The 26,863-nt window shown below is 38.7% G+C and overlaps 1 protein-coding gene across 7 annotated transcripts in view; it reads right to left on the bottom strand.

Moving 5' to 3' along the window:
• GRM8 (glutamate metabotropic receptor 8) overlaps positions 1-26,863 on the bottom strand; it is a 356,522-nt gene that overhangs the window by 179,388 nt on the left and 150,271 nt on the right. For all 7 annotated transcript variants that reach the window (XM_061467549.1, XM_061467545.1, XM_061467546.1 and 4 more), the window contains 3 exons: positions 15,682-15,817; positions 15,044-15,198; positions 13,724-13,861 (listed from right to left, as the gene is read on the bottom strand). In XM_061467549.1, coding sequence (XP_061323533.1) covers positions 13,724-13,861; positions 15,044-15,198; positions 15,682-15,817 — 429 coding nt within the window. The remainder of the gene's footprint in view (positions 1-13,723; positions 13,862-15,043; positions 15,199-15,681; positions 15,818-26,863) is intronic.

Here is a 26,863-nt window from a genome sequence, read left to right as displayed (position 1 = left end):
GTAAGAACTTTAGTATCACCTGTTTATGATGTAATATCTGTATATGTGTGTATATATGTGAGATGACTTTTTTTTGCAGTTACAAAACAGAACAAACAAGCTACTTTTTTTCTCATCTACTGAAAAACTGCATATTGGTGCATTTAAATATATATCTTGGATCACTGAATACTACAGAATTATTAAAAATAGCTTATACATATTAAGCCGTGTATTAGAAATATGCATTTCCCCTCAGAACAGCTAATCAATGGAATAAAGCACTGTTTGTTTGTGGTTAGCAGTCTTCTGTAAATAAAGGCCAAGAGCAGTTAAATCCTGCTTGTGATCAGCAACTGAGCACAGAGAGGGCATTATATCCTTGCTTTACTTGCTATACCAGCTAAACCCTTAAGTGCAGCTACACTCATGTTTCATTTGGATAAGGAATGTACTTTTGAACAAAACTTACTGTCCCACTTTCCCATGGTACAGCAGCCTTGCTGTGCAAAATCCCAGTGCTTTTCAGAGGAAACCGCACATAAGGAAAAGATTTTTCACAATGAGGGTGTTAAAAATACTGGCACAGGTTGCCCAGAGAGGTTATGGATGCACCATCCCTGGAGACGTTCAAAGCCAGCCTGGATGTGGTTCTGGGCAACTTGACCTAGTTGAAAGTGTCCCTGCTCACTGCGCAGGGTTGGACTAAAAGACCTTTGAAGGTCACTTCCAACCCAAACTATTCTATGATTCTATGAAACCATAGTATGAATGCCAGGTATACAGCTATGGCTCTCCAGCTCAAAGTACCAAACTAACCTGGAGTAGAATCTCTTGAAACAAGTATAGTGAGGACCTCAGATTCTCATCATCCACTGCCTTGCTCTGCAGAGGTGCACTGTTTGATAATATAGACATGGTCTCAAGGCACCTGGGCTGACTGGGGAGAAAGGTACCTCACAAAAGTACCTCTTTCTCCACCCAACTGGTGTCCCCCATCACACAACAGAATAGTTATAAAATTTATTATGAACCACTGCTTGCCAATATTGAAAAATATTTTTAACCAAAAAAACGTGCCTGCTACTGATCTGGGTAATGAAATTTCACCTTCAAAATTCTCAGTCAAGGTAGTTCACAGACAGTGCTAGAGTGGTTGGAGAATGGTCCACAGGTCTGAAGGATGAGTAACCTTCTACAAGATTAGAAAGAACAGATTAGCTTGTCTGACCACATCCGACGGTATTGAAAACTGTGCAGCTAATGGTACTTTTTGAAGACTTAGCCTATTTTTCATTGTACTACTTGTACTCTAATGAAGCATCTAGTCAGGTAGCATGTATGCAAGCCAAATATGCATATGTATAAAATGTTTAAGATTGAATAATGGTATAGATAATGTACATACAAAATTTAAAAAGTTCTTCCAGTCCTCTCACAGGAATAATTACAAGAACTTTGCTTAGAATGGAAAACAACAAATATTTTTTTCTACCTGAAAAAGGATACATGGGGCTCAGGTTTATACATAACATGTCTTTCACAGAAAGGGTCTCTTTGTGGCAGACTAGGAAAGCAAGCTGATGAAACAATGTGTCCTGGGTTCAGCAGTAGCAGTCATTTTTCTCCTTCTTAGTAGCTGGTGCAGTGATGTGGTTTTGACTTTCAGCCTGGGAACAGTGCTGATAACACCGATGTTTTTAGTTGCTGCTCAGTAATGTTGAGTGGGACCAAGGACTTTGTGAGTCTCATGCTCTGCCAGGGAGGAGGGGAAGCCGGGAGGAAGCAGAGACAGGACACCTGACCCAAACTAGCCAAAGAGGTATTCCATACCACAGCACGTCATGCCCCGTATATAAACTGGGGGTAGTTACCCAGAAGGGCTAGATCACTGCTCGGATCGGGCTGGGTATCAGTCGGTGGGTGGTGAGCAGTTGTATTCTCTTACCTTGTTATTTCCTTTATCATTATTATTATTGGTGGCAGCAGTAGTGGTTTGTATTATACCTTGGTTACTGGACTGTTCTTATCTCAACCCGTGGGAGTTACATTCTTTCAATTCTCCTACCCATCCCTCCAGGGGGACGAAGGGGCGGGGGGGGAGTGAGTGAGCAGCTACGTGGTTCTGGATTGCTGGCTGGTCTTAAACCACGACACAATGGCACTATCAACTTTCCCATTCTAATAGCATGTGTCCAAAGTGGTTGGGCCTGTACTGGAAATGACAGAGTAACTTATTACTGTCTCCCAGGAGCAAGGATTGTGTACAGACAACATTCTTACATGTGTGACATCTAAGTTACATCATAAGTAATATTGGTTGCAACTTTTCTGGAGCTACAACTGAGAAGGTTTAGTTCCAGAGTTCATAAAAAGGAATTCATTCATTAGGATATGCCATTCTTGCAGAGGTTCTGAGCTGGAATAAGAATTTCTGGATTCATAAATTGCAAGCAAACACATCCACACATGTGCACACGCATATATGCATTAAAATTATTCCAACTTGGCAGCAAGTGTATCAAATCTGAAACGGCAAGATACTCTAGTTAAATGACTGTGCAGTGGAATACAACTCATAACTCTGTAAAACAGTATAAATCTAAAACTGATACATTTCCTGGCAGAATGCAAGACTCAAATTCCTATTTCTGAATAAAATTGTAGAGAAACAAAGACCTCCATGGAGTAAATCAGCAATTTCTTCTTCAAATTAGAATAAGATATTTTTTAAGTGAGATGTTTTGTAGGTGAATCTAAGCTTTGACAACAGGGTTGAGCAATGATATTCCACTGGATACATTATAAAGAGATCTAGAAATACTAACAATTGGTGAAGAAACAAAGCAGATGATAGCAAGTGAAATGAAGAGATCAAATCAGTGAATGGGGAGCAAATGTTAGGTCCCCTGATTTGACAGCTCTCAGACATACTGAGTAATATCTATGCACCTTAGCAGTTACTCGAATGAAATGCTGTTAAACTTCAAACTTCTGAATTTCTGTAGTTTCTGGAATACAAGCCAGAAGTGGGTCTCTGTAAGACAAGTGAGTGTGAATATTTTGATCAAATATACCTTAACATATGGTATGGTACCACTCACCAGTCTATTAGTCACTGGCAGCAGAAAGATAGCAGGGTTCATGCCTGCCAGTTCTCCTCTATGAGGAGAGAACTTGATCTAAACATTCTGACCTGATGTATAGCACAAGTCCATATTTCAGTCTTGCTGAACCGTTTGGAAGAACATCACTAAGTATTCTCAGACATCAACTTTTTCTTTGGAATTGAATACCTATTTTTTTTTTAAATTGGGAATCAGACAAAATATGCAAAAAGGGTGAATTTATGGCCTATTTTATACCATAATACAGGGATTAAAATTCATTTAGCTTATTGGAAGATATTTTAGTGCCACTTGGGACATGATCTATTGTCCTAAAACCAAAAGTGAATGCTCTCTGGCTTCATATATTATTTAATGACACATGATGCAGTTTGATTTAATGCTACATTAAAATAGGCATGGATCTAGTGCAGTGCAACTACCTGTAACACACAATTTTCATAGTTCTGAGGTAATGTCCAAAGCAGGGTAAGAAACAGCTCAGACTATGAAAAATACTACTCAGTCTTTTGTGTCCAGTTGATGTGATGAGTAGCAAAGATTCAATAGTCAGCTTCGCTTCTGTTTATCATGCTGTAGACTATTGTGATTTTTACATAGAATTACTGTACTTACATAAAACAGCAATAGACATTTTATAAATATTAAAAATAAGTCAAAAATCCTTCTGCAATGTATCTATAAGATACTTCAAATGGGAATAAAAAAAATGGCAAAGAACAACAAAAGAAGAGAAAAAATAAGAATTGACCTTTTTACCTCTTATTCCTAAACATACTGATCACAACACACAAATTGCATAAAAAGCAATGTGTGCTTGCAAACATTTCCTCCTGAGCCTTAGTGCCTTTTGGGAATTGTGGTACAACTCACCATGTGTCTCCATTGCACCTGTGCTGATTTCTTTTTTTAACTTTTTTAGGTCTCATCAAGAGTAGAAGACTACGTAAGAGTGATTTTATACTAATAGAACCATTACTCAAGCTAAATAGCAATGCACTGTACCTCTGCAATATTCCCTTTCTGCTAGTGAACTTCTCAATTTGTTCTGTAAATTTTTCAAAATGTGGCTTCATATACATATGAGTAAATCTACTTCTTTCTATTAATATTTTTAGGTGAATTTTATTTTCAAAGAGGTTAAGAAAAAGAAACCAAATAATAATTTATCTGTAAAGTTCCTAGGTATGCATGATATCTGTTTCACAGTACTGTGATTTTTTTTCAGTGAAATGAGTATTTCAAATTGATGAAGAAAATGGGAATCAGACTAATTTACACAGGTCTCTATATGCTTTTGGAATCTCTTCCATCTTTATTTTTAGCAGTGCAGTCAGTCATTATAGCCAGTTAAAAAGCTGATTAGGTTTCCAGAGTAGTTAAAATGCTAACCATAAAAAAATAAGGGAAACTACTCTCATGGGGGTGCGCATGAAGGACCTTTTATTAAGGTGTTTGTTAGGGTTTTATTAAAAAGCCACATTTTGCTTTTTGAAGACTGTAAATACTATGATAAATACATGCCCTGAAGGCATGCTATGGGAAAATCCAGAACAAATCTCAATTAAACTATATTTTCTTAAGTCAGATTTGAATATGAGGCTACAGTTTTACACATTAAAACATGAGAGTATAAGCAACTTTACTTCATGTTATATTTTGCTCTGCTTATGCAAGAAACTAAATATTTACAAGTGTATGAACAAATACATAAAGAGGACTTCTTCAGCATTTTTTTTGTTAGAATGAAATCAAATATTAATGTTCTGTGAGGTTAATGAAAACAAGGCTGAGTACATTTAAATTAATTCTTACCCTTTTTCCTCAACTTTACATCATTAATGCTGCTTTCTATAACCGTTTTGGTCTTCTGAAAGAGTGATGGTGCAGACGGTCAGCCCCACAGTTCAATGTAATTTTAAAAAGCATACTCTGGGATATCTTTGTTTCATTTTCAAATCTTTGTATTCATACTTCTGTACATTTCTTAAGAAACACAAGGTCTAGAAACCTACTCTAACGTGGTACTGAGAATCAATAACTCAACAACCAAGAGCTGGAGTTAACAACACAGCACTAGGAATAAATCTGGTCACTTCACAACATGAGGGTATGGAAAAATTCTCCAGGATCTAAATTTTAAGTAGAGCAAGAAGCATACCATCTCTGTCATCTCCCACAACCATGGTCCAACCCCTTCCTCTTGAATAATTTAGATAATCAAAAGAATGATTGCTGTCTTTGTCTTTATGATTATCTTCAGGACACAGGGCTGAGCGGAAAGCTTCTCATCTCCTCACTTCTCATTCCCACAAAGAGATTCCAGTGCTAAAGAAGGGCTATGAAAGATCCCTGAAACATTCATGTCACTCTAAAGATATTTTTACTGAATACAGAAAACCTGCACCTTGAATGATCATGTAAAGTGAGACTTCTTGTAACCTCTACAGACAGTTCAATCCTTGTAGTGTTTCATTCTTTTCCATTTTGTTGTAGTAAAGACAAATGAGTTTTCTCTTAAAATGCCTGTCCCCTTCCTGACTAAAAATATTTGTAGGCAGTCATTGAATTATTGTTTAATGTTTACTGAGTTAATGGCCAGATCTGATATCTTGTTTTTAATTCCAGAAAGGTTGAAACAAAAAAATCTCTAATGTTTTTCAATGATCATTTCTAAACTTGATGATTTGATCAATGTACACTCATACTCAGAAACACATAGATCCAGTTGTAAATCAACAGGGGCAAAACGATTACTTTTTCAAAGTTTAGGTGAATCATTGCTCTCTGTAAACTGGCAAAAATCAGAAAGAAAATGATCAAGTAACTCAAAAAAAAACATTATTTTATATGTTTTCAACTCACAAATTCTTCTAGGCAAAAGAAGCAACAGCTACCACAAATAAACAGTATTTTTAAACAGTTTTTTAAAAAGCAGTTTTCTTTACATGAACTGTTTCAGCCATTACAACACTAAACTATAATAATTAGTAATGTACAAGAACAGAAGGAGTAGGAAGGCTTATGTCCTTTCATAATTCTTAAATTTGAAGGAGTCCCTTTCAGGACTTTCAGTGCTAAAAAAACAGTTGATTTTCACATGGAAAGGAAAATAGAGAAGTATTTTTTTGCATTTTCTAGTATGTTCACAGGGAAAAATAAGTGCTTGAGAATGCATCCTGACTAGATGATAGTAAAGTTTAAAGCTATGAATAGATAACTCAAAATAGAGAGCAGGGCTATTAGTTTTGTTGTTGGGAATTACAAATATCATATAAGAAAAAGATTCAAGCACCTTCTAGCTAAGAAAAACAGGAACGCCTAATAAAATATGTATCTCAAGCTTGAGAAAACTTTGTCTTTTAATATCTTTGGAGAGGAAGGTTTTCAGATTATGGCTGTACCTCAAGCTGTTGGATTTCTTTCAGTGTATCACTGGCTATTGACAAGATATACAAATTGGGCTCATGATCAAAAGACAAAAAGGATCTTATCTGCAGTGCCCAGATAAAATATGGGAAAATCAGGATAAATAGTATTTTCAAGTTCAGTCTTGAACTAAGTCCTGAACTAGAGATGGGAATAGATTTCCTTTAACAACCGAGCTGAAATTTAGGACTGAGAAAGCACAGAGGAAACCAAATGGAAGGAAAACTGGCAACTGGGGTAGGCCAAGGACCAAAGTCTTCAATATTAAGTTATAAACAATTAAATGTAGCAGCCCCTATACCCTTATTATGTAGGGGTTCTTTTTTTTTTTTTTTTATTTCAAGCAGACTTGACCATGAAATGAAGGGAGAAATTCATGGGTGGGATATTCTCCTCTTTAATCTTTAGCAGACATATTTCATAGAATCATAGAATCATAGAATAGTTAGGGTTAGAAAGGATCTTAAGATCACCTAGTTCCAACTACCCTGCCATGGGCAGGGACACCTCACACCAAACCATGCCACCCAAAGCCTTGTCCAACTTGGTCTTGAACACTGCCAGGGATGGAGCATTCACAACCTCCCTGGGCAACCCATTCCTGTGCCTCACCACCCTAACAGGAAAGAATTTCCTCTTAATTTCCAATCTAAACTTCCCCTGTTTAAGTTTTAACAGGTTACCCCTTGTCCTATCACTACAGTCCCTAATGAAGAGTCCCTCCCCAGCATCCCTATAGGCCCCCTTCAGACACTGGAAGGCTGCTATGAGGTCTTCACGCAGCCTTCTCTTCTCCAGGCTGAATAACCCCAACTTTCTCAGCCTATCTTCATTCGGGAAGTGCTCCAGTCCCCTGATCATCCTCGTGGCCCTTCTCTGGACTTGTTCCAACAGTTCCATGTCGTTTTTATGCTGAGGACACCAGAACTGCACACAGTACTCCAGGTGAGGTCTTACAAGAGCAGAGTAGAAGGGCAGGATCACCTCCTTCGACCTGCTGGTCATGCTCCTTTTGATGCAGCCCAGGATACGGTTGGCTTTCTGGGCTGCAAGAGCACACTACCTGCTCATGTTCATTTTCTCATCAACCAATACCCCCGAGTCCTTCTCCACAGGGCTGCTCTGAATCTCTTCTCTGCCCAACCTGTAGCTGTGCCTGGGATTGCTCCAACCCAGGTGTAGGATCTTGCACTTGGCATGGTTAAACTTCATGAGGTTTGTCTGCTTTGAGAGTGGTAATATGAATTACTGGCTAGGATTTCATTGCTGCCTCTGTTTTGTGCAGAGGAAGCCATGTCAAATGAACTGGGGTGAATCAAGATGCCATTTGCAATTCTCTAGGTCTAGACTGGGGTGTGGGGTGTAGAGAATGCGTGTGTGTCATTCACCATTCTCCACCTAGCTTTTCTCCTTAAACCACTGGAGGTTTATTTCAAATTTCCACCCTCATCTCTTGAATAAACTTACTTAAAAGGAAAACATTTTGGTGATTTTTGTCATCCAACCTTTTATATTTGAGTTAGGTAAGCAAAGGGATCATGATGAATCATCAGCTTGTTTCAGGTCTGCTGTCCTGTTCTATTGTACTCTCCCACCTTCAAGCGATTTTAGTCAAAGGTCCTATCACTTGTAGGTACCCTTGTTTGCAGAAGAATTCATTTTTTTTTTTCCTGCGAGTGAAAACACATGTGCAACCTTCATACGAAACTGCCCACATCTTAATTCCATCCCTTGTTACAATGTTAACATTCTGGGTGCAGAAAACGTTTATTTTTCTGTTTTCAGGAAGAGAGAGCATACCATAGTTTTGTTTTTTAAAATAAACAGATATCCTTTTCAAATTGCAAATTACTTTGACTCTATCAAGGTACAGCGTATACATTTTGTACACTACTTTTCACTTCACAGTATCACAGTATCACAGTATGCTAGAGATTGGAAGGGACCTCGAAAGATCATCTAGTCCAATCCCCCTGCCGGAGCAGGAACACCTAGGTAATGTTACACAGGAATGTGTCCAGGCGGGTTTTGAATGTCTCCAGGGAAGGAGACTCCACAACCTCCCTGGGCAGCCTGTTCCAGTGTTCCATCACCCTCACTGAGAAGAAGTTTCTTCTCAAGTTTAAATGGAACCTCTTGTGTTCCAGTTTGTACCCATTACCCCTTGTCCTATCATTGTTTGCCACTGAGTAGAGCCTGGCTCCATCCTCGTGACACTCCCCCTTTATATATTTATAGACACTTATAAAGTCACCCCTCAGTCTCCTCTTCTCCAAACTATAGAGACCCAGTTCCCTCAGTCTTTCCTCATAAGGGAGATGCTCCACTCCCTTAATCATCTTAGTTGCCCTGCACTGGACTCTCTCCAGCAGCTCCCTGTCCTTCTTGAACTGAGGGGCCCAGAACTGGACACAATATTCCAGAAGCGGTCTCACCAGGGCAGAGTAGAGGGGAAGGAGGACCTCTCTCAACCTACTAACCACCGCCCTTCTAATACACCCCAGGATGCCACTGGCCTTCTTAGCCACAAGGGCACAGTGTTGGCTCATGGTCATCCTGTCGTCCACTAGGACCCCCAGGTCCCTCTCCCCTACACTGCTCTCTAACAGGTCATTCCCCAACCTATACTGGAACCTGGGGTTGTTCCTGCCCAGATGCAGGACTCTACACTTTCCCTTGTTATATTTCATCAAGTTATTCCCTGCCCAACTCTCCAGCCTGTCCAGGTCTCGCTGGATGGAAGCACAGCCTTCTGGCGTGTCAGCCACTCCTCCCAGCTTAGTGTCATCAGCAAACTTGCTGATAGTACATTCAATTCCCTCATCTAAATCATTGATGAATATATTAAATAATACCGGTCCCAGTACTGACCCTTGAGGCACTCCACTAGTTACAGGCCTCCAACTAGACTCCGCCCCATAGACTACAACTCTCTGGCTTCTCTCCTTCAGCCAGTTTGCAGTGCACCTCACTACCTGATCATCCAGACCACACTTCCTCAGTTTAGCTGTGAGGATGCTGTGGGAGACTGTGTCAAATGCTTTGCTGAAGTCAAGGTAGACCACATCCACCGCTCTGCCATCATCCATCCACCGTGTTATTTCCTCATAAAAGGTTAAGAGATTGGTCAAGCCTGATTTCCCCTTGGTGAAGCCATGTTGACTGCCCCTCCTAAACCTCTTATCCTTGATATGCCTTAAGATGGCACCAAGGATAAGGTGTTCCATCACTTTCCCAGGGATGGAGGTGAGGCTGACCGGTCTATAGTTACCCGGGTCCTCCTTCTTGCCCTTTTTGAAGACTGGAGTGACATTTGCTTTCCTCCAGTCCTCAGGCACCTCTCCCGTTTCCCAAGACTTGGTAAAGATGATGGAGAGTGGTCTAGCAATGACTTCCGCCAGTTCCCTCAGCACCCGCGGGTGCATCCCATCTGGACCCATGGATTTATGGATGTCCAGATTGCTCAACTGGTCTCTAACCCATTCCTCATCGACTAAGGCAAACCGCTCCATTGACCTGACTTCATCTAAGGTCTCAGGGGTACAGGGCTCTTCAGGACTGCCTGCAGCAGAGTAGACAGAGACAAAGAAGGCGTTCAGTAACTCTGCCATCTCTGTATCTTCTGTCACCAGGGCACCCATCCCGTTCATCAGTGGGCCTACACTGCCTCTGGTGTTAGTTTTGTCTGCCATGTATGTGAAAAAGCTCTTTTTGCTGTCCTTGACCCTTCTTGCCAGGTTTAATTCTAAGGATGCCTTAGTCCTCCTAGCTGCCTTCCTACATCCTCTAGCAGCAGCCTTATATTCCTCCCAAGTGGTCAGTCCCTCCTTCCATGACCTGTAAACCCTCCTCTTCCACTTGAGCATACCCAGCAATTCCCTATTTAGCCACGCAGGTCTCCTGGCCCTCTTCCTTGACTTCCTACGTGTTGGGATGCTCCGATCTTGAGCTCGGAAAAAGCAATCCTTGAATGCCAGCCAACTATCTTGGATCCCTTTACCTTCAAACAGCCTTGCCCATGGGATTTCCCCTAGCAATTGCTTGAAAAGGCCAAAGTTTGCCCTGCTAAAGTCCAGCGTTGCAATTCTACTTGGTATTCTACTAGTCCTACCACACAAGATCCTGAATTCCACCATCTTGTGGTCGCTGCAACCAAGGCAGCCCTCAACCCTTACTGCTTCAACCAGATCCTCCTTGTTAGTGAGGATGAGATCCAGCAGCGCTCCTCTCCTGGTTGGCTCGTCCACCATTTGCAGGAGGAAGTTATCATCCATACACTGGAGGAACCTCCTGGGCTGGGGCTGGGTTGCTGAGTGGTCCTTCCAGCAAACATCAGGGAAGTTAAAATCCCCCACAACGACCACGGCCTGTGACTGTGAGGCCGCTCTCGGCTGCCTGTAGAAGGCCTCGTCAACTTGCTCACCCTGATCTGGTGGTCTGTAACAGACACCCACAACAGTATCGCCCCTGCCAGCCTGCCCCTTAATTCTCACCCACAGACTCTCAACTCGCTCGTCATCTGTCCCTGGACAGAACTCAGTGCATTGTAGTTGCTCTTGCACATAAAGAACAACCCCACCACCCCCCCTGGCTGGCCTGTCTTTCCTGAAGAGGACATAGCCCTCCATGACTATATTCCAGTCATGTGAGCTGTCCCACCACGTCTCTCTAATTGCCACCAGATCATAGTCTCCTGACTTAACACAGGTTTCCAACTCCTCCTGCTTATTTACCATGCTGCGTGCATTGGTGTACAGACATTTCAGGGAGCGAGCTGAGCACACCGATTTCACCCTAGGATTATAGGGGGCCTCCCAGTCCTCATCAGTTCTGGAGCGCTGCCCCACTGGGGCAAGCCCAGCTACAACCCCATCCCCCTTCGAATCTAGTTTAAAGCTCTCCAAATGAGCCCTGCTAATTCGTGCCCCAGCATCCTTTTGCCTCTGTGAGACAAACCTTTCCCACTTGTCATTGTCCAGACTGGTGCCCTATAAAACCAGCTGTTATCAAAGAATCCAAAGCCCTGCCTGTAGCACCAGTCTCGAAGCCAATTGTTTATGAACTGAATCTTCCCATTCCTTCCCACATCGTCAGTGGAAGATGGAAGGAGTGAGGAGAAGATCACTCGAGCCCCAGAATCTTTCACCATCCGCCCCAAGGCCCTGTAGTCTTTCTTCATCCCCCTCAGACTGCGGGAAGCAGCTTCCTCCCCACCTGTCTGGAAGACCAGCAGTGGGTAGTAGTCCGTCGGGTGCACCAGGTTGGGGAGCACCCTAGTGATATCCCTGATCCGGGCTCCAGGCAGACTACACACTTCCCTATGATGAGGGTCAACTCTGCATATCGGGCCCTCTGTTCCTCTCAGAAGGGAATCGCCTACTACAATGACCCTTCTTTTTTTCTTAACAGAGGCAGTCTTGAGGTGCAAAGTCGACCCCCTTTTCCTACCTGGCCTTGTGGGCTGGCCTTGCCCCACATTCTCACCTACCTCTCCTTCAAGATCCAGGGCCTCGAACCTATTACGGAGGGACACCTGGGGAAGCAGGGCTTGGTAATTCAGTTTGACAGATGTGATGAGGCTGAAACAAGCCATATAACCATCTGTGGTAACATCTAGAGCTTCCCAAACTACAGCACACACACCACTCATTCCACATGAAAAACTTCAAAAAAGCATCTATTTTCCACTTAAAATAGTAAAAAAAAAATAGTCCCGTCCCAACCTGGGTAACTACCCAGCCATGACTTGCTGCTCTATAAGTCAAGGCCAAAGAGTAAAGGATTAGAGAAACAAGCTATCATTTAGCCCAGTGAGGAACTGAGTATCACTCTTTTTTTTTTTTTTTGAGTATGTTGTAAAAGGCAGAGGACAACACATCATTGCTGAAATGAGAGAGTGCATGCATGGCTTTCATACTTCTGTATGAAACATAACTGTGCAATGCAAGGCCCAATGCAGTAAGTCTTTGACTGAATGGCACAGTACACATACAATAAATCTGATGGTTCAGGAAGTGCAGAACTAATGATGCATGCACTTGGAGACCACACAGTATGTCTGACAAACCCGCAAGTGGGGTGCTGGTGTGAAGCTTTTGTTTGCAGAGATTTGGAAATGCACACCCATAACAAAGGCTGCATGTCAGAGTCACCAACTAGCCAGAAATCTTGGAGCAATAAGTGAATAAAACACTCACATGCCACATGGAAGATATTATTTAGTGTAAGAAAACACTGTTGGGAAAATCAAGGAACATCAACGACTTATGTGCGTAGTGTAGAAAATTGGGTATTGCTGCTGCCTCTAGTCACAGAAATGGTCTCTGCCAGCAATTCTGGAGCTACTGGCAGTAGCTAAGGAAATGACACTGGGAGCCCTGACCTTAGGAAAAAACTATCTACACAAAAAGTAACATAAACAGTCTGCTATAGCCACAGAAGACTAAAGGTAACACTCTTGTAATAAACTTTGCAAGGGACAGCAAAAAGCCAAAGTCTCATAAGGGAGATGAAACTCTGAGCTACTGATGCGGCTGCTATATTAGCTTTGTGTCTGGGTATGATGCCTGAGCAAGCAGGCTTGCTTTGAGAACACCAGTGGCAGTTACATAGGTTTTGCTTTAACTTCATAGACACTTTAAGCTTCACAATACAGTATAGAATCCTGCTGGTTTTGTGTGAGGATAAGTAATAAGGATGTATTGATTTGACTTTTACTCCACTCTCAATCACAGTTTGTAAACTAAATAAAGAGTCCATGACTTGACCTATCATCAAGACCTCAGTAGTTCAAACAGGAATTTAATTTTCTCTGCATAAAATTCAGGGATAACAGTATGAGAATTACCATGATACGCCATTCACTAAAAAAAAAAATCATATTGACAACTATAGATGGGGTGAGAGAGGAGGCCATTGTAAACATGAATGAAATTGAACCATAGCCACAGGTCTTTAACAAAATCTATATTATCATTTGTGCAATCTGTGCATATTATCTAACTACTAACTTTATCAAACATTTTCCATGATTTTTTTCTTCAGGTTTGAAAAAAATTGTCACACTTTTCTTCAACACAGTAATATATATTGGGGAATTGAAGGGATCCACAAGAGTGCAGAGAAGAAAGCAATTCCTTTCTTGCACTTTTGTAAATTTATAGATAATGTTGTATTTTCACAGTTACCTGTGCATTTCTTGATATTGCTATTTCTTTTTCCATGTGATCCTAACTTGCATCCAAAGTTCTCCTCCCAAAATTCTGCAAACCAGACATTTCTTCGATTGTTAGCAAGTGTTCGGCTCCGAAAATATCTATCGAATCCTACATTTAAGAGAAGTGAAGGAAGCATTAAAATATGATACAGCATAAAAATAGTCACATAAAGACAATAAAAAATGTTGCATAAATATCAGCACAAGAAAAAGCTTTAGGCACAAACTACTATAATAAGATATTTTTATAAGCATAGTATCTAAGGATTAGAAAAATTATGTATTTTTCATTATCCCATATTTGCTGTAGAACAAGATTTTTTTCAAGGACCTACAGCACTTAAAGATTCTCTAAAGCCCCAGGAGAATTCTATCACAAAAAAAAATAGTAAAATAATGCAGATAGTTGGGGAAATAGCTTAATTTTTAATACACAAATGACGGAAATAAAGAATTGGATACCTACAAGAAATTAGACAGACTACAATCACTACTTAGTCAAAGACTGTGATGCAAATAAATTTAATTTCAAAGTCACTTAAAATCACTGTGTAACTCTCCGTTGAAACAGAAAGTTTCCAGAAAAACTAAAATTCTGTTTCTATTTATATATTTAATGACCCCAGTTGAGAAAATAAAGATTCCTGCTTAAACCTGATCAGATTTTGCACCAGCCTTACCCCCTACAGCCCAGCAGCCATAATGAAATAATGACTAACACATACCATCTGGATTAAGCTCTTTATAAGTATGTCCATGTGGCTAAATTCTAATCATTTACCAGTTTAGAGCACTTACCCAGACAGTAAGAGATGTTACTGTGTGCAGTACCCTCCTGGGAATAAGGTGTTTCAAACCAACAACCTCCACTTTATCATTAAATCAGAAAATTTGTTGATATAGTGGCTTCTTAAAGTAAATTTAGGAGAAGAAAGCAGAGTCTAGACTGATCTCCTCCCGGAAGAATGAGCTGACTTATATCATCCACCAAATATTCTCTGTTTTTCTCCCGAAGAACCACTAGACTATGGATAAGAAGCTCTTCACCACACATGCTCTCATTACTGGACAATTGTAAGATTACCTAATTGCAGATTCATCATCTCCTCATCTCAACAGTGATATTAAATGAATATTGGATCAGGCCAACTGAAGTTACTTACTTAAAAGTTTTCCCTGATTTCCCTGTAATCAAGGACAACATGATTTTAATTTTTAATTTTTTTTTAAGAGAGCAAGGATGCTTGAACACTCTCAGAAAATGAGGGGTTTGTACCATGTGCATTCCTACCATCTATTGAGGTTCTTTTGGGCAGAATGGTTACTGCTCCTTCCGCAATCTCCTCCTGCTGCTGAACCGGGGAAATTTTTGACCCCCAGCTGTCTGAGCCAATCCAGAGAAAATGTCCAGATTGATTAGCTTTTTTGGCTGCTTCCAGTATACGTCTGCAAAGACACAATAAATGTTTAATTGCAATTAGACAAACTGCATTTACAAAAAATGAGAATCTGCAGCATTAATTCTCGCTATGTATAAGTAAGCTTATACTAACCAAATAGTCAACAGTTTTCACAGTCTAAAGCATATTCAAAACCAGCTGTAATGAACTTAAGATAGAGTACTGTGAAAATTAATTTGTTTAACCTTTAGCCATATTTTTCTAGCATTCTTATTTATTCCTTCCTTTTCAGTCACCAAACAGTAATCTATTGGAGCTGCACTCTTAGGAACTAGGAACAGGTTAAATCTCCGCAGAATGAAGGATCAGAACACTCTGTAATTTCAACTCAATTTCTTAGCACCAGATTTACAAGAATTTTAACATAGAATTGAATCTGAAACTCCTGCATTACTCTATTCTGCACCATCCAATTGAGCATCTCTGAGAAAAGAAACATCTTCAAAACACAAAATAAGGAAACAGGCACCTAATATCATCTTCATTGGCAAACATGATGACTGCTCGAGCATTTGGAGTTTCCAACAAGCGCTTGATGATCTTTTCAAATTCTCCTGGTCTTGGTTCCCGTGGGATTTTGAGTGACTGAGCAATGCAAACACCTCCTGAGAAAAATTAGAAGGAAGAAAAAGAATTTTAACTTGCTAAATAGCCACACTTTAGATAATCCATAACCAGGCAGGCAAAGAAAAGAAGGTGTTTATCTGAGATACAGCAGCACAGCCAAAAGTTATATTATCTATGTTTTTTTTTTTGAAATGACACTGCATGAACTTACACAGTTAATGCTGCATTAAAGAGTACAACTCAGCTGCTACTTTACCTATATAAAATCCTAAACCTTCTGAGACAGATCATAAAGTGCCAAATTCTGGCTCAGCTGTGCTGAGTTTCACAGACCTACCTCAGCTTACAAGAGCTAAGAACGCAGCCTTGCCACATGACTGCATTTAGCCATCGAGACACAATTTGAAGGTTATCTTACGTTCATTATGCAGCTCTTCAGTACTGGGAACTATCATATACCTCTATTTTTTCAACAGAGAGTAAAAGGTTAGCAACAAATGCTGTGGTTACAGAACCAAATAGAGAATGTAAAATGTTCTCTTATACATACAGATAACTTCTAATTGTTATTATAACGTCCCTAATTAAGTTGTCTTAATTATTTAAGAGGCTTGTAGTTTTCATTGAATATTCTAAATTACTGACCAGCAAATGAATGCAAACTCAGAAATTATATTTATATCTCTTCCTGATGGAAGAAAGTGCTAATTGAAATCTCTACACTTTACCTGTACTTGAAAAAGGGACAAATTTCTACTTGGTGATTTCTAATGGCTTTTATATACTGGTGCAGGGGAATCTCTCTCTACTTCCTGGTTACAACAGTTATCTATGTTCAAGCAGAAGAAAAACATTCCTTGAGCCTGTTTCATGAAGCACTGAGTTCAGATTGGCACCAACTTCCTATACCATACATCGTCTTTTTGTGATGTTTCTAATTTGTTTATTTTAATTCCTTTTTCTTTAAGAACTGTTGCCTGATTTGCATTGGTACATCTAACTCCCACCAATATTTGCCCTTGCTTGTTGTTATTGCCCAAAATAAGACCCTTTTGTGGAGAATGTAATCATTAATAAAATGAGAAAAACAAAGAAAATGAGAAAATGTTTTAAGAAAAAGCAACATGTTACTAGACAGAAGTAAAGCAAATGATACTTTTGAATCTCTGCATCTAATACTTCAATATTGAAGATTACCTTCAGTGTGAGTAAGATTAAGAATGCATTTTAAAAGAGCTGTTGTATTTTTAATGAATGCTGGTATTTATTTTCTGATATACAAGATTATTTGGGGCATTAAAAGTTATTAGACAACTAAACGCAGTTAGATGGCTATGTTGTATATGGGGAGGCTTTCCAACTTTCTCAACAGTTTTGTTTTCCCTATTAAAATGTCAACCTTCTGTCTTTCCAAAGTACTTCACAGATTAGATTGATACACCTAATGCCTTCTTTGCTTCAGTCTTTAATAGTAAGATCAGACTTCTCTGGGTTCCCAACCCCCTGAGGTGGAAGACAGGGGCAGGGAGTAGAATGAAGTCTCATAATCCAAGGGGCTCAGACACCTGCTATACCACTTGGACACACATAGGTCTATGGATCTGGATGTGATCCACCTGAAGTGGCTGAGGGAGCTGGTGGAAGTGCTCACCAAGTCACTTTACATTATTTATCAGCTGTCCTGATTAACTGGGAAGGTCCCAGTTGACTAAGGTTAGTGAATGTGACGTTCATCTACAAGAAGGGCTGGAAGGAGCATCTAGAGAACCACAGGCCTGTCAGCCTGACTTCAGTGTCTGGGTGGGTTACAGAGCAGATTTTCTTGAGTGCTATCATGTGGCACATACAGAACAAGTTAGTGATGGGGCCTAGTCAGCATGAGTTTATGAAAGGCAGGTCCTGCTTGACTAACCTGATATCCTCCTATGACAAGGGGACTCTTATTGAATGAGAAAAAGGCTGTGAATTTTGTCTACCCAGACTTTAGTAAAGCCATTTCCCATGGCATTCTCCTGGAGAAACTGCCTGCTCATAGCTTGGACAGGTGTATGCTTTGCTGGGTAAAACACTGGCTTGGATGCCCAGGCCCAAAGAGTGGCAGTGAATGGCGTTCATATCTTTATCAATGATCTGGGTGAGGAGCTGAGTGCATTCTTAGGGAGTTTGCAGATGATGCCAAGTTGGGCAGGAGTGTTGATCTGCTGAAGGGGAAGAAGGCTCTGCAGAGGGATCTGGACAGGCTGGATCAACAGGCCAAGGCCAAAAAAAAATAAAGGTGTTTATGAAGCCTTTTTTGTTTATTTTACTCAAAGAATAAGTGGGAATTGTTCAAAGCTGCCCCACACTTCTCAGTGTCTAAAAGGCATTTATTTGGACAATGATTTTAATGACATGCTTTAACTTTTGGTCAGCTCTGAATTGGTCAGGCTGTTGGACTAGATGATCATTGTAGGTTCCTTCCAACTGAAATAGTTCTATTCTATTCTATTTTCTCCTATTCTATGTAATATTTAGAACATGCTGGGGATTAATTATCAGATTTTGTTCTGCTTTCACAGAATTTCATTGACCTCAATAGTTGTTTGCATAGGTAGATCTTAAATTGGAATTAAGTTTATACATGGCATAAGTGAAGCATGGAATTATCAACTGCCAGTATAAACATAAATACTTTCAAATTCAGTCAGCCAGCTTTAGTCACAGGCAAACATATCCCTTTTTTCAGCTATACACCAATTTCTTGGGATTGCTGCTTTGGAGACTGAAGAAATTCAGAGCTACAGGGAGATAAGGAAGGGTTATGCACAAGTTGCCTGACTGGGTTTAAACCACGACAGTTACATTATTATTTTATCAGATTGAGAGACACATACGACAGTATAGATTTATCCTGAATTCTTGTCTGCTGTACATGAAAGAAATTATATTTGCAAATCAGAACATCTTCTATTTCTAGCAAAAATTGTTTGTACATTTTTCTTTATGATCTATAAATAGTATAGAAATATAACATAAATAAATTGCTCTTATCTGCTTTAAAATTGAATATAATGTCTTTTTCTGGCAACACATTTGATCACATTTTTATGAACAAGGTGGCTCCCCATGATGGACAGCTAATTTGCCAACAACAGATGAGACTGTATAGAAGGTGACCCTCATATTCACCAGGTAACTTTGACAATCCAGTAATGAAAAGATGGACACTGTATTATGAAAAGCTTTAGCCAATTTTCTGAATTGTTACTAAGCTATTGTGATAGATACTCAGAAAGTCCTTTACTGCACCCTCTTTCTCAAGTAACAGTGATGAAATGAAAGATAAATATTTAGCAGATATCCTGTATAATTAACAATCAGCAATTTACTGTTCAAGAAATAAAAAATGAAAGACAACGCCAAGCTCTCAACTTTCCTCAGAGTAATTCAGGCACAGATCCTAAAAAAAATTACATAAAGGAATAATTTGTTACCTCATTAAATTTGATAGTGCATTTTTTAACCATTCCTATTCATGCAATGGCCCTTAGAAAAAACATTCTTTTCATATAAAACTCAAATGCAAATATTACAAAATGCACATATATAATACACTACATAGAGCCATCTATAGTGTGTGTGGAATGGATATTAAGCAGTGAAAAACTGCGCTATCTAAAAAGCTGTTTTCATTCAAAATGGTGTAGAAGAAACACCATTCCATCACTGCAGCAGCAAGTTCAATCATGACTGTACTGTGCATCTTTGCATCTCTGCATTGAAGAATGTGTTAAGTACTGCCAGGAACAACAAAAAATGCACTTCAGCCTTGTTGCTATATTTATAATGAATTGTGTAAGCTATCTGTGACACACTAAACACTTTGTGTAAACCCTTGTCCATATATTGCATATACAGCTGTTGCTCAAACAAATAAGAGTATCAGTTTTCAGCTAATGATTAAATACTAGATCCACAGAGGTACTTTTGCAACATTATGGTGTCTAACCTCTCAGCACCCTGCTGCCTTTGAAATCTACAGCCTGGGCTAAGTGCCCAAACACAGGGAGAGATGAGTGTCTAGGAAAAGGATTCATAGGAGCCAGCAACTGAATAAGGAATAATTATACTTCCAAAATAGCTATCAGAGGTACTAAAAAAGAACAGGTTTCAAGGCCAGTAGTTAGGATAATCTTATGAAGTACTCAAAAAGATTTCTCCAAAATCAAGAAGAAATAGGGTTTGAGAACAGATGCCTTATATGCTATACCAGTGGATTTACCATTTACTGCAGAGGTGCCAAAGGCCAGATGGTTCAGATACCTAATGCCCCTGGAGGATATATGGCTATGAATCATAAGAACAAGTTGTGCCTGCATATTTCTCTCTGTCAGCATTTCTGACTGACTTGGCATGATGACTGCTTGTCTCTGTTGCTGGTTTCTAAAATGTTCGTTATCTTTCATTGTCTGGGGATGTACATAAAAAAAAAACATTGGTCTAAATTTCCCTTGGGTAAAATTACAACTAATTTAACATTTGTATGAGGAAACGAGAGCTAACTATCCTCTTACTGAAAATGAAATGTTGTGTTCAAACCTGGTCAATTAAAAGGATTTATGAACAGTCTTCAGAAATGATGTTATTGAGACCAAGAATGGAGTCAGACAGACAGACTCATTTCAGCTAGTTCAACTAGGAATAAATATCAATAGTTGTACCCACTCATATTGTACCCATTCCCTAATTCATATATGACATAGAAGATGAAATAGAGGGTTTGTATCTGTCACACGTTTTAAATACATTAAGATGGAACTGATGGAAAATAGGTCTTCAAGTAGTCTGGGGAAAAGGAAGAAAACATCTTAGCACCACACTGTGCTACGTCTCTTTTGTCTTTTCTCAGACCTGTAAAACTAAGGTTGTACTTAGTCATCCCAGAGCTATATCTGTGAAATAAAACAGTTAATATGAGCTGCACTGTGTACAGTGCATCATTACAGGCATGTACCGTAATAAATACCCATTTATCTTGTGTCTAACAGTTATCAAGTGTGATATCCAGCACCTGGGGCAAGGAGACAATGAAATGAAGGAGAGCAGAAGTGGCAGCTGGAAATCAGGCTTACAGAAGGAGCTGCCCCACTCATGATCAGGGGATAAATCCAACCACTCTGCAACATGGTTAGCAGCTGGGAACTCATGTGCTTTTAAAAGAGGGACATAACCTGATCTGTAGACCTGACCTACAATAATATGGGTTCTTTCCATTGTGATAAAAATCACATCTTAAACAAATTGTTCCATGCTAAGGCTTGGCTTGCTTACAGTTGCTCTGTATAACACAGCTCATGGGGAAAAATGTGGTCACCAAACAAAAAACTGGTAGATTTTGAAGATATTGTCAGTATGCTGGATCAGTGAGCTTTTTCCTTTCTTTTTTGCTCTTACAGCAATGATTCTGCAATGAAAAAAAATAAAAGGGAAATGTAGTACCTACATCATTTTGGTAGCTAAACATATGATAATTTTCTAATAAATATTCATTTTAGCTCTCATGGGTTCTGAATTCACAAGATGGCATGCTAATTGTAAATCATTAAATACTCAAGTATATGGAGGTGCGTGCCAGAAGTGATGCTGAATGTGTATTTGGAAAACAGCAAGCAGACTTGGTAGGAAACTTGCACTAAGAAATAAATTTCCTGAAGCAAAGATTTGAATTTGAAGTTAAATGTAAATACCAGAACATTTTTTCTCCTATCCCAGCTAGGATCCAGCACTACATTATGGACCAACTAAGTAGGATACACAAGAAAGGACACTGTGTCAGTTCAAGTGTGTTCTGTGTTGGGACCACAACCACACTACTCAGAACCAATTTATCCTGTGGGGATATATAACCAGTATATATCCTCATGTATATAACTAATCTTACCATTGTAAAAACAGAATGATCAAGTTATGCAGTTGCTTTAAACTAGTTGTCAATTTCTCAGCATAAGGAGGCATGCCCCATCTGACTCAGTATATACCAATTTCAAGTCAATTATTTCATGGCAGCTTCATCACAAACCACATTGTTCCTGAAAAAGATCAAGACAAATAGCCAGAGCACACCTGGGACCCAGTCCTACCTGGCAGCACTTTCTCAGATGCCTTCAAGTATACATTTTCTTTTATTAAGATGAATTATATGTGACTGGTCATCAGGCCAAGAAAATTTTAATGCAGGCCTTGGGAAAGTTTCCAAAATATATTACCAAAATATTTGAAGGCAGAGAAGTCCTTATTGCAAGTAGAGGAACAGATGTCAGAGACTCAGAAAATGCCTCAGTAAGAAGCTCTTCTGTGAGGTGTACAGGAGAGTGTCTGCTGCTGTTGCAAGCAGACACGGCCTCTATCTGACAAGAGCCCGCACGCTTCTGACAGTATCACATGATGCAAGATAACATGAGGAAAAACAGACAATTGCATTTCTCCTCCTTTTCCATTCCTTCTTTCCCATGGTTATAACAAAAGTTCAGAAAATCTAGACCTGTTTATATTGAAAGTCTGTTCCAATTGCCAGAATGCTAGCTCAGCAAGAAGACTGCTGGAAATATCAACAAGATGTTCCACACTGAAGTTCTGTTTACAAAAACAGGAATAGCATTGAGACTTAGTGAATACACCAAGACACACTTTTAAGCAGATAGTTCATTATTTGATAAATTTGGATGCTAAGAATTTTGGATGTTAAAGAAAAACAAGGTGACTGTTCTGCATGGGACTTTCACCGGTGCTGAAAATCAGGAATTCTTAGGAATTAAACTGTGGTCAGGTTGATGCCATCCTCTTGTGTATCCCTAGATGCCTTTAGCAATAATTTTCTAGAGTATGAGCCAACAGAGAGTCAAGAGAGACTCAAATTTCTCAAGCAATAATTATTCAAAATGTAAATATCTCCTTAATGCCAAAGTACAGTAGCTGGGAGGCCTGAATGCAGCCATGCATTCTATCCAGAGCTACCTTCATTTAACTACCCCAAGAAACCAACGGTCACCAATGTGGCTATATGGAAAGCTTATCTTTACAAATAAGCATTTGAGCCTTCTGCAGTCTCTGTGCTCCCACTGAGCTACTTGCCATGGCACCTTCACTGCTATTCATGTCCAAATCCAGTTAAATAAAATCCCATTCCAATACACCTCCTTTGCTACAATCACAAATTAACTGCAGTATGGAAATATCCAAAGGTCTTGTGGCTTTTCATTTGCTCAGAAGCTCACAAAATACCCCAGCAAACAATTCATGAACTTGCTCTTACAAAGACAGTTAATTCTTCAGCCAATAGTGGAAACATTTTTGATGCAAGATATTAAAAGAATAATTTTAATAAATTAAATAACAATTCACTCTGAATGGACAAAAGTGGCACTTAGTACCCACTACATTAAAGCATAATGGAGAATGAGAGATTTTGTTGCAATCTTTCAACAGACAAAAACATTCCATATTTTGAGCCCATACATTGGTATCATTTTTCCTTTATTTAAGTAAAAATACATTTTATCAAAATTCCTTAATTTTTGTTACTAAGTTGGCTTTTTGCACAAGCAGGTTGGGGATACTTTTTCACTAACATGTCAGCTACAGTCATGAGCTTTTCCATTCAAAATTAAAAGCTTTTAAGAGATCAAAGTCTCTCGTTTATTTTAGTGTTTTAGAAAAGGCCTTTTGTGGGATCTTCCTTTTTTCTTTTGAAAAAAAAAGTAAAATCAGAAGACCATGAAAGAGCACGAAACATTCTGATAAATACAATTCACCCATTCCTTTGAAACATGTTTTTCTACATTCCTATATGTATTAATAGGCACACAGCCATGCTTATTTTACAAACACATGCATTCATGCAGATACTTCAATCATAGACAAAGAAGATGTTAATTCTAAAATAGAATAGGAAGAAATAATAAAAAAAAAAAAAAACAACAAACCAGCTCTAGCTTCATATGAGACATTTGGCTATGGGCTTTAGTCATCAGTCTGTCTCTAAGGTGACATGTTTCAAGAGAGACCTGTCATTTTATACTTCCATTCTGAACAGTAAAAAAAATCTTTTTTTTCTTCTTTTCTTTTTTCTTTTCTCTTTTCTTTTCTTTTCTTTTATTTTATTTTATTTTATTTTTTTTTCTCTTTTCTTTTCTTTTTCCTTTTTTTCTTTTCCCTTTTCTTTTCTTCTTTTCTTTTCTTTTCCCTTTCCTTTCCTTTCCTTTCCTTTCCTTTCCTTTCCTTTCCTTTCCTTTCCTTTCCTTTCCTTTTTCCTTTCCTTTCCTTTTGTTTTCTTTTCTCTTTCCTTGTTTCGTTTCGTTTCATTTCTTTTTTTTCTTTTCTCTTTTTTCTTTTCTCTTCTCTTCTCTCCTTTTCTTCTTTTCTTTCTCTTCTCCTCTTCTCTTCTCTTCTCTTCTCTTCTCTTCTCTTCTCTTCTCTTCTCTTCTCTTCTCTTCTCTTCTCTTCTCTTCTCTTCTCTTCTCTTCTCTTCTCTTCTCTTCTCTTCTCTTCTCTTCTCTTTCTCCCCTCCCCTCCCCTCCCCTCCCCTCCCCTCCCCTTCCCTTCCCTTCCCTTCCCTTCCCTCCCCTCCCCTTCCCCTTCCCCTTCCCTTCCCTTCAAGGGGGGATGTAGTGGTGTTTGGGAAGAAGAGGGGAGAAACAGTTCCAAATGTAGCACTACAGGTTCCATTAACATCAGCATTTGATGAAAATAACTACAAGGGATATTCTCACCACCACCAAACCTGCAGATTTTATTTTTTTTTCCCCAGGTTTGAACAAAAAAAAACCACACAAACAACGCATTTTCATCCTTTGACTCTTTAGTGCTATTTGTATAAATGAAAGACAACTTTCAGAGTCTTGAACATGAGAGGCTAAATGAAAAATTCAGCTGTAGTAAATGTTTATGAATAGACAAAAATCACTTATAAAAAAAAAAGAAAAGCCTGAAAATATTGAATTCTGGAAGATTGTGAGAGGGGAATTTTCCTCTTCACAGTGAATCACTGTCTAACTAGTTCATAAAGGACATGGGATCCCCAGTCAAACTTCAAAACAATCTATGACCAAAAGAATGTAATTAAAATTGGTCTCCACTTACATTTACTGGTCAGCTGTTGCAATGCTTTCACAGCTATGTCTTTTTTTATCATCACAGTGGGTATGAATACCTTCCTCCAGGGAAACATGGTTCTTTGTACTTTCAGATTTAGAACTTGCTGAAGCATAATATGAAAAAGAAATATGTATTCTGGCTACATGCCAAATACATTGTTAATGAGGATGTGCTCTTTTGTGTTTGTTTGTTTCTAACAATCAAGAAAGCTTAGGCTATGAAAAGATAGTTCACAAATCCCTAAATTCTAGAATTTTTTTTTTTAATAACATCTGATTTATAATGAAGTAATAGTATGAAATCAAACTCTGGCCTGTGGTTACGTAACATATTTTACTCTGAAACTAAATTATTTGCTTGAATATGGCCTTTGTCCTTTCCTTCGTATCTCTATAATTCTCCATACTAATTGGCCTAAGTAGCAGTAAAGATCTGGATTTGATGTTTTATGGAGTTTAGGTGCAAATGGTTGCTTCAAAAAAATTCTAGACATGGGTTAGGCATAAAGATTTCCAGTTCACCTCCAAGTGTAGCAGTCCTATTTCACAATCCCCAGCAGATGTATTCGGCATCATTAAGATGATACTGGAGTTTACAGCATTCCTTACAACTATGTTTAGGCAGGAAAAGAAACCCCACCAAAAGAAGGGCTGGATTTTGTGAAAACATTATTTTTTCCCTAAATAAACATAGCTTTTCTTCTTTTAGGATAATTTGGTCCCTATGGGGATCTTCGGTTTAACATTTTTTCATTCCACTCCCCACCTTGTTTATTTTAAATATTTTTATCAGTGAGATAAGAGTTTTTCTTTTTTTTTTTTTTCAGTCAAGCTGTTCTGGATTACCAGATTTTTAATGATAGGATGCTGTCCGATTTTTCCTTTGCATGCTTACTGCTATCACAGTGTTCAGAAATTGCCTTCACTCACCTCCTTTGCCCTTAAATGCTGCACACAGACTTTTAATGTGCCTTCTAAGAAAAATAGCAGCAGTAGTTCATGTTCTCATTTTGAAACTTTTTGGTCTGCTTTTATAAGGGAATACATTCTTCTTTGTGGTCATAAAACAGCCACAAATTTCTCGCATTCACTAAAATTAAAAAAAAAAAAAAATTCCTTCTTCTTCTTGCTGTCATCTAGAATATTGGAGGAAAAATCAATTAGTTCCACCTTTCTCTAGGTATTCATTTAGCCAAACAGTCTAATAGCAGGGAATTATTCTTAAAATTAGGCATGTTATTTAGCTTAGGTTCTCTCTAGTCGTCAAATATTAATTTTCTCAAAATTTGAAATATCAAAAATAAGTTGCATGTAAAAGCTTGCTTAACTTTATTGAAGGTTAGTCTGCATTTGATTACTGATGTTTGAGTTTGAATGTAACATTTAAAAAAGAGTCTCAAATTTGAAATAAAACAGAATAACTGACATACAATTTTTGTCTGAAACTGGAAAAAGAGAACTCTGTTTTCTTACATGAAATTATAAGCACAAATTTGTAATGAAAATCAAGAAGGAATCTCTTCTAACAGGGATACTGTAGGTAAATCTAATTCCCAGAAAGCAGTGTAGTAAGTCAAAGAATGTTATTTGTAATGTCGGAAACCAGCTCATTTCCATCTGAGCTAAAGTGTATATAACTAAAAAAAATAAGATTTTTCAAAGTTTGAAGGGAGTGCCACACCCCTGTAAAAGTTTCTCCAATATTTTAAAATCTTCATTACTGAAAAAAAAAACAAAAATAAATGTTCCTTTCATCAGCTTATTATTTCTAACTGCAGTTTACAGCAAGATGGTCTGTTTACACCTTTTTCATCCACAACTGAGCTCTATCTCCCTCAGTCTTCCAAACACAACTTGTATATTATTATTCTTGTATTATAATATTGTATATTATTATTATTATTGCATATATATTATGTATATATTATGTGATTAAGTTATATAGCTTTTTCT

Source organism: Pezoporus flaviventris, unplaced genomic scaffold, assembly GCF_033815535.1.
Source record: "Pezoporus flaviventris isolate CSIRO_AGI_PZ_B2104156 unplaced genomic scaffold, CSIRO_AGI_Pfla_v1 ptg000045l, whole genome shotgun sequence".
Classification (NCBI taxonomy): Eukaryota; Metazoa; Chordata; class Aves; order Psittaciformes; family Psittacidae; genus Pezoporus; species Pezoporus flaviventris.
Note: the sequence above shows the minus strand (reverse complement) of the source record. Positions and strands in the feature narration are given on the sequence as shown.